Raw genomic sequence first — 12387 nt, 5'->3', positions numbered from 1 at the left:
CTTAACATTTTCGAAAAAAAAATGACAATTCGCAAATTCTTTATCGGAGTTGACAGTTATTAAGGTACATTGTAGCTTAGCAACACTAGATTATTGTTATGATTTTGAACTTAGTGCAAAAATTTATAGAGATTTACATAAAATTGCCTACAAAATTAAGCAGGTTTTGAAAAACTTGAATTTTATTTCGTTTTATGGGGTTTTAGAACAAGCAAAACTTTTTATCAAGAAGAACATTTTTCGCTAAAATTGAAAATAAAAAAGTTTTTCCTCTTGGGCACCCCATCCGTGGATACACTGCATTTGTAATACGTGCAGATAAGACGCTGTCATTTATTTTTAGGTGGACCATATACAAATCGAAGAAAACCAACAAAACGGTGTAGTGCTAAATGTAACAATAACAGCTACGGATGTAGATACCACGGCTAATCTGACTGCTACTATAAATTGGGAAGATTCCAAAGTTACCAAAACTAATGGTGCTGTAGTAAAAACTGACGCTGTAATAAAAGCTATGCAGTAAGTCTATTGGTTGAAGGATTAAAATTTCAAAACATAAATATACAGTTGATAAATTTTGTCATCATCATCGGGACAAATCGGGATTTAGGGTTGTAGATCGGGACAAATTAACAACAATATCCCAGTAAATGACCGTTCTGGAGTGTAATTTTCATAGTCAACTCCGAATTGCATGAAAATCTAGTTTTAGGTTCTATTTACTGTCTACTTCAAAGTTGAACTTGTACCATTGGTTGCTTTTACTTGGGGGGTGACAGTTACAGTTAACCCGTCTCGGGGATAAAAAACCGCGCGTTTAAAGTAAGTCCCAAAATGGATCAACTGATTAACTATAAGAAACAAGTCGATACTTTTGAAGTAATTTTATCGAAAAAAATATTCTTAGCAAAAATGTAGCTTTTAAAAAAGCAAAAAAAAATTGATTTTCAGAAAGTCTATAAAACCAGTAAAAGCAAAGTTGTAGCTCATCAAAAGTACGTTCGTATTCCTCAAATTCCAAATCGAATTTTTCAACTTGAAATAACCAAAAAATTAAGCAATTTTCAGGCAAAACCAATTAAAATTTTTTAAATTTTGTTTTATATAAAAGTCTCTAGCATTAAACTAAGCGAGTTGCTCTCAAAAATAAACATGGCTTCTTAAAAAAAAAATCGTGAAAATCTCCCCCTATTTAGCACGATAAATAAAATTAATCGTTACCGCTTTACCATTTACTTTATTTATGTATTGTTTATACGATCTGTAAGATTTACCGGTTGGGAGTGCTTAGTTTTGAAAAAAATTGGTTTTATAGTAAAAAGAGTTTTCCTAAAATATTGGAAAATGCCCTTTTTTCAAAATAACTTAAAAAGTATTAGGGATACTAAAAATCTCAAGGAGTAAAAAGAAGGTAGGTTTTGCTTTTATAAATATGATAGATTCATTTTGTTTTTCTGTAAGACAAAAATTGGTTAAAATATGGCTGTTCATATTTTGCATACACTCGTGATAAGTGACTCGTTCAGGCCCTTTCAATCGTGTAAAAAATACATAAGTAAAGTAAATTATTTGTAAAGCGGTAACGATTAATTTCATTTGGGGTGCTAAGTAGGGGGAGATTTTCACGAATATTTTACCAAAAAAAAAGGAGTCTACTTGATCTTGAGCATAAGTCGCTTAGTTTTGATGCTAGAAACTTTTTTAAAACATAGAATAAAGCTTTACTAAAAAAGTTTTAATTGGTTTTTCCCGAAAAGTGTTTAATTTATTGGTTATTTCACGTTGAAATATTTTATTTGGAATTTGACGAATAAGAACGTATTTTTCATGAGCTACAACTTTGCTTTAGCTGGGTCTATAGACTTGACAAGTTCACAATTTTTTTCATTTTTCTATAATATGTTCCATTTTTGCTAAGAATATTTTTTTCGATCAAATACTTTTTGATTTATTTGTGAAAATCGCCTGAAAAAGTGATTTGTTTGTCGAAAAATAAACATTTTCAATCGTAAATAACTCGAATTAAAAGTATTCGAGTATTAACTAAGTCACAATTCTATAGAACTAAAATTGCTTAGAATTAGTCAATTTATCCACCTCCGGACTTATTTTAAACGCGCGGTTTTTTACCCCCAACTAGGGGTGACTGTCACCCCCCGAGTAAAAGCAACCGACGGTACAAGCCGACCAAATTTTCATGCAATTCGGAGTTGATCCTGAAAATTACACAGTATCGCCATGTACATAATAATAATAATCAGACGAAATTACAAAAAAAAAATCGTAGATTAAGTAAACTATTTTGCCGCTTTTATGAGTGCCTTGTTTTTATAACATAGTTATAAAATTCACTGCAAGTCCACCTGAAATTGGTTTTCGTGGGTGAAAATCGGGACATTTAGTGTCCCGATCAGGTACAAATCGGTACGCGTCCCCAGACCCCTGAAAATCGGGACGTCCCGCGCAAATCGGGACACCTGGTAACGCTACCTGTCATTCACTTGATGTCATCAGTCCATCTTGTTTGAAACCTGCCTCTACTTTTTTTGCTTGCCCTTGGTCGTCATTCGAGAACTGGCTTCTAGTCTAGGCGCCAAATAGAGGTCACCGTGTCCTTTTCAATTCTGAAGGACCAATTCAACGGTTTCTTATGGATTTTTGGCTGCTGATTACGAATTTCGAGGGTGAGTTTCGACCCGAGTGGTCAAAAATTGTTATAAACAATTTATTTGTTTATAAGGCTCTGGCTCATAAACTAAAAGAGCTAAAAAAGAATGTTTCAAATAAAATTTGTTCGTTAATAAAAAACTAAAAAAAAAACGTTTACTAAACTTAAATCCAACAATTAAGTAGCTCACTTTCAAAATTCGTTATGTCCAACAATATAAAAAAATGAGATAAGTTTGCCATTTTGTAGAGTAATTCCAGAGGAACATTTTAGTGTATTCATTTGACTGCAAAGTCCGCTAAAACCAAAAGAAATAAATGAGGAAAATCTACAAACCGCTGCAAAACTCGTTATGTCACTCTCTCAGGCTGCCACAAAACTCGTCATGTCCATTTCCACAAAACAGCTTCAAAACCCGTCATGTCCTATTCAAATGTATCCATCATACAAGGCAACTGCATCAGAACTCGTTTAGTCCAATAGTTGTCAAGATTTTGTTTTTCAGATATTTTGTAGTTTCATACCTATTTACTAGCCTAAAAATTATACTATGTTGGTAATACAACATAACAGCTGTAGTTTGCAATGCAGATGATGCGGAATATTTCGTATTCTTCTCTGATAACTGAGAAGAAGAATCTATCCTCTTATTCGTGTTTATTCCCGGTGTTAGTTGCAATAATCAATTATTAGCATTATAGTTAAATAATGAACCCATTAACTGTTCAACCAGTTCCTTCAGGATGTGGAAGAAAGAAGAGCAAAAACGTAGAAAACTGTAAAAGAACTAAAGCTAAAGTAGCAAGGTAGCATGTCCAATACTGCTGCAAAACTCGTTAACTTCTCTAAACTGCTGCAAATATCGTTATGTCAAAAAGTTTATTTGCTTTTTTTGCTAAACCTTCAATGTGAGATTTGTGCCATCAAGTACTTATAATAAGCTATTTTTAACACTTAAAATAAAAATAAATTCAAAATATTGTGTGCTAAAATAAACTAGCCACAGTTTTTTGCAGTTTCTCAAACTTTTGTTTATACGGACATAACGAGTTTTGAAACTGAGCTACTCAATTAGAACTCAAGATATTGTAAAATTAGTGCACAATGCAAATTGTAAAATACGTATTTTTTGAAGCTTTATCGATCGTAACTCAACTTCTACGCATGAAAATGAACCATTTTAAAACTTCATTAATAGGCTTCCAAACAGAGTTCGTTAACTTACATGATCTTCATTTGTTTTAAAGTTATACCCATTTGAAGAAATAATTTTCTTAAAAAAATTGTACATTAATTTGTTTATAAGGGTTTCAAGCAAATTTAAGCTATAAACATTTATACTTTAATTAACAATAATAATAGAAGAACGTAAAAGGAACATTTTGAGCTTACGAAAATGTTTGTAAGTTTATTTTTGGCCAAGATATCGATATTTTAATAGTACGCTCCGAGGCGCAAGATCGGCTCACCGCGCAAGTTTCATGCGCTAACTTATCGATGCAAATAATAATTTCTATGTATATATACATTATCTTCATTTTTCATTTTTGAAGATCCTAATAAAATTTTATCCTATAATTCTTATAATTAAATCATCATACTGTAACCTCGTAACACCTTTCATTCTATTTACTTTGTCTTCTATTTTTTTGTACTAAATGAGAAAAAAACATTAAAAACTAATATTTCAGATATAGAACTACAAAGTAAGTTGATATTATTTACTAATATGTACTATTTTTTACAAACTTTTTGTTTCATGCATCTGAATCGAGATATACAGGGAGTCAGAGCTTTTTTACATCTGCATAAGTTCTTAGAGCAATTTTTACAGTTACATTGTGGTACTAAGTCTTTTCTTGTACGCAGTAAAACTAAAACTTTCTGGGGCTTCAGAGTCTAATTATTTATATGATATAGATATAATCTATATCATGTAGATATCCAGTGGATAGTGGATAGTGTCCATATAAAGTGGATCTATTTTTTTTGCAGCATCATCAAGGCACGTCAATTGTGTGTATGCCGCCACAACATAAATGCTCGTTTTATATGCATTGATGAAGCTGCAAAATACCTAGATCCATTTTTATATGAATATCACATTTTGGCTCATTTGCATGCGTAGAAGCCGAGTTACGATCGATAAAGCGTCGAAAAATACTTGACTGTGAGCCGATGTTGCGCCTCATAGCGCGCCATTAAAATATCGATATCTTAACCAAAAATAAACTTACAAACATTTTCTGAAGCTCAGATTGTTTCTTTTGAGTTCTTCTATCATTATTGTTAATTAAAGTATAAATGTTTACAGCTCAAATTTACTTGAAACCCTTATAAACAAATTAATGTACAATTTTTTAAAGAAAATTAAAACTTCAAACGGGTATAATTTTAAAACAAATGAAGATAAAGTAACTTAACAAAGTTTGTTTGGAAGCCTATTAATAGAGCTTTAAAACGAGATCTTCTAAGGCTCATTTGCATGCGTAGAAGCCGAGTTACGATCGATAAAGCTTCGAAAAATACTTGTTTTCCTATTTGCAATTTGCATTGTGTACTAATTTTACAATATCTTGAGTTATAATTGTTGGATTTAAGTTTAGTGAACGTTTTTTTCATCGTTTTTTATTAACGAACAAATTTTATTTGAAACATTCTTTTTGTCTCTTTTAGTTTATGAGCCAGAGCCTTATAAACAATTTATAAACAATTGTTTATAACAATTTTTTCACCACTCGGATCGAAATCCACCCTCGAAATTCGTAGTCAGCAGCCAAAAATCCAAAAGAAACCGTTAAGTTTGTCCATCAGAATTGAAAAGAACACGGTGACCCCTCTGGCGCGTAGACTATTCGTCCAACGGTTGTCTTCCATTCTGCCTATGTGTCCTGAACAGTTCCATTTTAACATGACAATCTTCTGGATCACATCTGTTACTTTTGACCGTCTTTTTACTCTTCATTCGATTTGTGATCACTGAGCTTTCACATGTTTAGCATTTCTCCATTTCAGAGCTCTCTCAGTCACTTGAAGTTTGTAGACTACGCTGTTGTTAAAAGCCCATGTTTCAGTTTCATTTCAGAACTGGCAATACGTACCTTCTGATTTAAGGTTTTTGCCTTTAAAGTATTTGGAAAGTTTGATTTAAATACTGTTTGAAATCGACCAAATGCTGCTCATGCTAAGGAACATCTATTTAAATCAGCCTTTAGGTTAAGCTTTGACAGTTCTGTTTTTTGTCGTAAGCATAATATATACGACTCAACCTTCCATATATTAATATTGTGTAGAGTTATATTCTCAGTTATATCTAGAGATTCGTTGGTTAGATATTTAGCTTTTGCTGGATTTATTTTTAACCTTATTTCTTTTGATTTAGTAAGTACGTGTCTAATATCATTTCCTGCAATTCTATGTATTTTGCTATTAGCATAACATCAGCGGCAAATCTCAGATGGGTTGAGGTTTTCGTCGTCTATTGTCACTCCTTTATTTGTCTATTCCAAAGTTCGAAACATAATATATTATCTTCTATAGCTAAAGTAAATGGTTTGGGTGAGATATAATCTCCTTGTCTAACTCCTCTTTGTAGTTTTTTTTGTATTATGTATTTTTCCCTGTACCACTTTATAGTGGAGTCAATGAAGGTGGATATGAGTTATTACCTCAGATTTCGTTGAACCTCCATTGATTTTCATAAAAATTGGTGAGTGGTTAAAGGATACCTCAAGGAACAAAGGTGATATAGTGCCAACTTGCGCTTTTTGCATTTTAGGGGTGAAATACACCCCTTTTACAAAAATTATTTTTTAGATTTCTGAAAGTGCAGTAACTGTAACTTTTCACTTCCTATTTTGTTGAACCTTCATAGATTTTCATGAAAATCGGTAAGTAGTTAGAGGATACCTCAAGCAATAAAAGATATATAGCATCAACTTGCGGTTTTGCATTTTAGGGGTGTAATACACCCCTACTTTTTAAATTGTAAAAATTGCAGATTTCCGCATTATGGCGCAAGTAATCTCGTTTAATTAAGAAAAATAAATATTTTTTTTATATTTATGTGCATGAATTACATTTTTTTTAATTTTTCAAACCTTATAGCAACCAAAAATCCGAAAATTAACAAGTCGAAAATCACGAAAACCTTATTCTTCTATATTTCTGAAAGTGTAGTCACTGAATGTTTTCACCCACGATTTCTTTGAACCTTCATCGATTTTCATGAAAATTGTTGATTAGTTAGAGGATATTTCAAAAAACAAAAGTGATATGGCACCAAGTTGCGCTTTCTGCATTTTAGGGGTGAAATCCACCTTTTTTTTTAATGATAAAAATGCAGATTTCAGCATTCTGGCTCGAGCAATCTCGTTTAATTAAGTAAAATAAATATTTTTTTACATTTATGTGCATGATTTATAATTTTTATTAATTTTTTAAACATTATAGCAACCAAAAATCAGAAAATTAGCAAATCGACAATCACGAAAAAAATTAATCTTTTATATTTCCAAAAAGGCAGTCACTGAAGGTTTTCACCCCTGATTTCGTTGAACCTCCATCAATTTTCATGAAAATTGGTAAGTAGTTAGAGGATACCTCAAGAAACAAAAATGATGTGGTACCAACTTGCGCTTTTATCCTGGGGGTGGATGTTACCCCTTCTCATGGGTGAACACTATTTTATTAAAAATAACCCCATAATTAGATAGAAAAGTAAATTCTAAGCAAACTTTCTTTTATCAAGTTTATAAATTTTTTATTTAAATAATATTTCATAATTTAATAAAATATTATTGGTACAGTAAAACCTGACAATAACGGCCACTAAAAATAGAAAACAATTGGCCGTTATAGAAATGTGGCCGCTAATGCTAGGTTTCCTTTTCCATAAATACATAAACTATAATTGAAAATTTATTTATTTTAGTAATTAAAGCAAATCTAATTAAATATAATTCTACAAACAAACGAAACATACTAAAACTAAATTCAATTTACTACAATATAAAACAATATCTATACGAAAAAACAACTACAAGAAAAACAGAATTTTTGTTTGTTTTACATTTTTTTAGATAAACGAAACATACTAAAACTAATTTAATATAGGTAATACATAATATAAAACAACATACTATAGCTACTACGAAAAATACGCTTATCACTAAAGTATCGTCGTGCTTCCATGCTATATTCAACAAAACCAACTTGGTAGGGCCTTTAATTAGATATCGCAAATCACTTTGGCTGATTTTGTCTGCATATATATTATGTTTGAGGAATCCCTTTTTTTTTGTGAGACTGGATATAGGTCATTTCTCAAGTATGAATTCACATTCATGGTATATCGTTGCTATACAGGGATAATAATCTGTGCAATTATGGTACAGGCTACGTTAAATATGAAGTAAATGTGGAAGATATACGCTGGTTATTCATTTCAATTTAATTTGATTGTTTTTTAATCGTTTACAATATTTAAAATAATTAATGACATAAAGTTAGGGATTTCAAAAATAAATTCAGTTCTCACTAGCAGGGTGGGAAATAATAAAGTGCCATACAATAGCATTTCATTACAATGCTCATTACAGGCATTACAGGCTGCTCCGTTTGAGAAAACTCATGCTCTCAAACTTTGAGAAAACACTCATTCAGTTTCGACCAACCCTCTATTAGCTAATATTAAACGTTTTGCTAGATTAATAATTTTTAACAATAATAGATTATATTAAAAATCATTTTAACATAAATTGATTTTCTGATGTTAAATCACTACAATTATACAGGGGGTGAATATTGCTATGAAATTTGAAAATAAAAACGTAATTATCTTTTAAACTACTTCGTATAACATCACAAAACCTGATATTTTAAGAAATAAAACATAGAGGAGAATCCAAAAATGTAAAAATATGTTCCATTAAACAAAAGATAATTTTGTTTCACCCTGTCAATATGGGTGGCCCTGTATATTTGGAAATGTATTTAAATTCGGATATTATCTATGCCCCAATCTCACCTAAATAAACTTTTTTCGTATCTCCTACAACAAACGACTAATTGGACTTCCCACAACCTGTATACATACAAAATCTCCGCTATAAAAGTTTTTCAAAGAAAATGTTATTGGTTTTTTTAAAATAACTCCGTTAAATTTTGAAATATGAGATTTATCCAAAAACCATTACAAAGCTAAGTAAAAGTTCTATAACACTGTATTAAACATAATTTTCTAAATGCTTTATTTTTTTTTTAAATACAAGGTGAAAGGGCCCCGGTTACATGGTCCTCGCAGTAAAATTTAGGATTTAAATGTTTCTATCTCGGTTATTTTTTGTCGTAAAAAAATATTAAAAAAAGAAAAAGCTTAAATAAAGTTAAAACTAAAATTTTGTTCTCTACCATTTTTTAAGTATATCGAGTATTTTTGGAGTTATTATCAAAAGAAAATGAAATTCACGAAAATTTGAAAAATTCAAATTTTTTTTAATCGTATTTTTTTTTTAAAACTATGCATTCTAAACCGGTCAAAATTGTTGAAGTTATTACTCATGTTAAAATAAATAAAGTTTTAAATGGGTTACTATAAATTTTAATTTTTGTGGAAATGAAGTATGTTTAATTTTTCATTCTTCCCTAAAAAATCTGAAAGGGTCCTCTTATTTCCATCATAACTTGCTTAATTTTGATGCTATCGACTTCTTATATAGCTTTTTGATAGTTACCTTTAAGTACTTTATTAAAATGTTTAATATCTATATTTAACAAAGTGCATCGTTTTCCTGTTATTTAAGCTTGAATACTAAGATTTGAGTACTCGCGGAAAAAAATATACATTCAATTGCATATAACTCACTTCGTATATGTAATAAAGGATTTTTCGAATAAGGAGCTTATTTATTTTTATATTATCTTCGATTTTGGTAATAACAACTTTTTTGAAGAAACTTATGGTTTTTGAGTTATTTATGAAAAACTGCTTTATAACATGGATTTTTTTCAGGAAAAATCAAAACTTTTGATCTTTAATAACTCAAAAACTATTGATTTATTGAAATAACTTTATATAACAAATTTTACTTATAATTTGTCGCTCTATCGACTTATGGTATTATTTTTAATAAAATAATTTCCACCCCCGAGAAGGGGTGGCATCCCCTCCCAGAGTAAAAGCGCAAGTTGGCACCATGTCACCTTTGTTTCTTGAGGTATCCTCTACATACTTACCAATTTTCATGAAAATCGATGGAGGTTCAACGAAATCGGAGGTGAAAACCTTCATTGACTCCACTATTTAATTTTAAATACCAATAGTGTATAGGTATAGTTTAACTTTTCTCTATATTTATATTATGTTTTAGATTTTTAGAGATAGAAAATACACAAACAGATGACGGTCTGGAAATGAAACTAAAGGTAATAAATAATAATGACGATAATCCAGACAAGCCAGATTTTGAAACTTTCGATACATTGTATTTAAGTATAGTTGTTGAAGACCGTAATACTGATCCTGATTTTGAACAAAATCGATATACAGAAGGTAAGTAAAGTCTGGCCAACTATCTAAGAGAGTCATTAATTTTCAGCTGAGCGGGGTGCTATTGACAAAGTTGACAAATTCCATAAACAATGGATCTACCAGTTTTTTTTAAATTGAACCTTTGGCTATATAATTTCAGAACTTGGACAATGGCACCCCACTCAGCAGAACTATACAGGGTGTTTCATTAATAATTATCCATATAGTAACTGGAGAAACCTTAGCACAAAATACGAAGATTTAACCTAAAACGCTTACATAAAATGTGGTTCCTGACTAAGTTACAAGGTGTTTTATCTAAAAATTTAAAAATTAATTTTTGCTCAGCATTTTAAATCTATTTGACGTATCCCTTTCATACTTGGCAAAAAGTGCGACTACTATACACGCTACTAAATTATGATAAAAAACTTTTATAGCTACTACCAGAGACGTACGACAGGGGATAGTGGATGGTTGACCCTTCTCAAATTCTACGCCACTGGAGGAATTACTATTTTAGTGCCATTTTTAGATTGTCCAATACTTTCTACGTACATAATGTACTCTTCTTTGGTAACGATAAAGTCATTAGTTTTCGAGATATTTGAAGTTAAATATGAAACGGCACATTTATTTTGATTAATTTACAATATGATTCATATGATTAAAATTTAAAAATTATTTGTACCAAGTACTTTAAAACTATTTGGCGCATCCTTATAATACTTGGCAGAAAGTGTAGATACTGTACACCGTACTAAATTAAGATAAACAAACGTTTCTAGCTACCACCAGAGGCGTACGACAGGGATATTTTAGTGTAATTTTTTGATTTTCCAATACTTTTTATATAAATAATATACTCTTCATTTATAATCAAATTATTCGTTTTTGAGATATTTATAATTAACAATGAAGCGACACAATACATTAATCAAAATAAACGTATCGTTTCATTTTTAACTTCAGATATCTCGAAAATTAATGATTTTATCGTTACGAATTAAGGGCGTATTATTGGAGAATCCAAAAATTGAACTAAAATAGCAAATCCGCCAGTGGCGGAGAATTTGGAAAGGGTCAACCATTCACTTTCCCCCGTCTTAAACGTTTGTTTAACATAATTTAGTAGTTTGTACAGTACCTATACTTCCTGCCAAGTATGCAACGGATACGTTGAATAGGTTTAAAATTCTGAGCAAAAATACTTTTTAAATTTTTAGATAAAACACCCTGTCACTCAGTAAGGAAGCACATTTTATTTAAGTATTTTAGGTTAAATCTTCGTCAAATTTCTATCAAAAGTACCCCGCTGAGCTGAATATGAATGACTCTCTTAGTTTGCTAGCACAACTATACTATTAGTTTTTTTTGATGTTATATACAGAGTGCGTCAAACCTCTGGTTTTCTTTTGTTATTGCTTAACTTTGGTATATAAAGAATGATTTTAACAAAACTAATGTATATCAATGATTTCTCCAATTTAAAATTATTTTACAATATACAGAGTGTTTGGTAAAGAATGGACCATATCTTAACTTCAGATTCCTGAGGTTAAAATACGTCGATTTAAGCTAACTTACCTTAGTACGAAAGTTGATAATAACCTATATACAGGGTGTCAAATTTAAACTTTTATTTTATTTATCCTTGTATATTTGCTGACGGGCATGGGATAATAACCATATTACGACGAGAAATCTAAATTCTCCACCAAAAATGATGTACAGTAGAACCCCGATTATCCGTGTGCGGATTATCCGGGCTGCGGATTATCCGTGCTATGATTTTTTATTACTCAAATTGCATTTTTGAGGTTTTATCAAAGTAGCGTGACATCAAATCACTCGATTTAAACCCTATACGCCGAGATGGAGACTCATAATGAAAGATTTATTTTTTCTGTTATCAATTTATGGTAGGTACTTAAGGATGTATATATACAGTCCCTGGCCATATTATGACCACCCATGAATTTTTACAAAAATCAACTATTCCACTAGGCCTGTTTTGTTTAAAATATGATTTTTACATTTAATTTTGTTATGTAATGTTAATGTTGTACATTAACTATGTACATTAACTATATTATATTTAATAATAAACACCAAAATATTACATGTTTATATACTTTTAATAATCTGTTGAACTTCTGACCTTAATCAGATGAAACATATTTGG

At 30.6% G+C, this 12387-nt stretch overlaps 1 protein-coding gene across 2 annotated transcripts in view; it reads left to right on the top strand.

Moving 5' to 3' along the window:
- Positions 1-12387, top strand: part of LOC114325122 (cadherin-23) — a 232050-nt gene that overhangs the window by 120133 nt on the left and 99530 nt on the right. For both annotated transcript variants that reach the window (XM_050650944.1, XM_050650945.1), the window contains exons 13-14: positions 344-522; positions 10042-10223. In XM_050650944.1, coding sequence (XP_050506901.1) covers positions 344-522; positions 10042-10223 — 361 coding nt within the window. The remainder of the gene's footprint in view (positions 1-343; positions 523-10041; positions 10224-12387) is intronic.

This window comes from Diabrotica virgifera, chromosome 5 (assembly GCF_917563875.1).
Source record: "Diabrotica virgifera virgifera chromosome 5, PGI_DIABVI_V3a".
Taxonomy (NCBI): domain Eukaryota; kingdom Metazoa; phylum Arthropoda; class Insecta; order Coleoptera; family Chrysomelidae; genus Diabrotica; species Diabrotica virgifera.
Note: the sequence above shows the minus strand (reverse complement) of the source record. Positions and strands in the feature narration are given on the sequence as shown.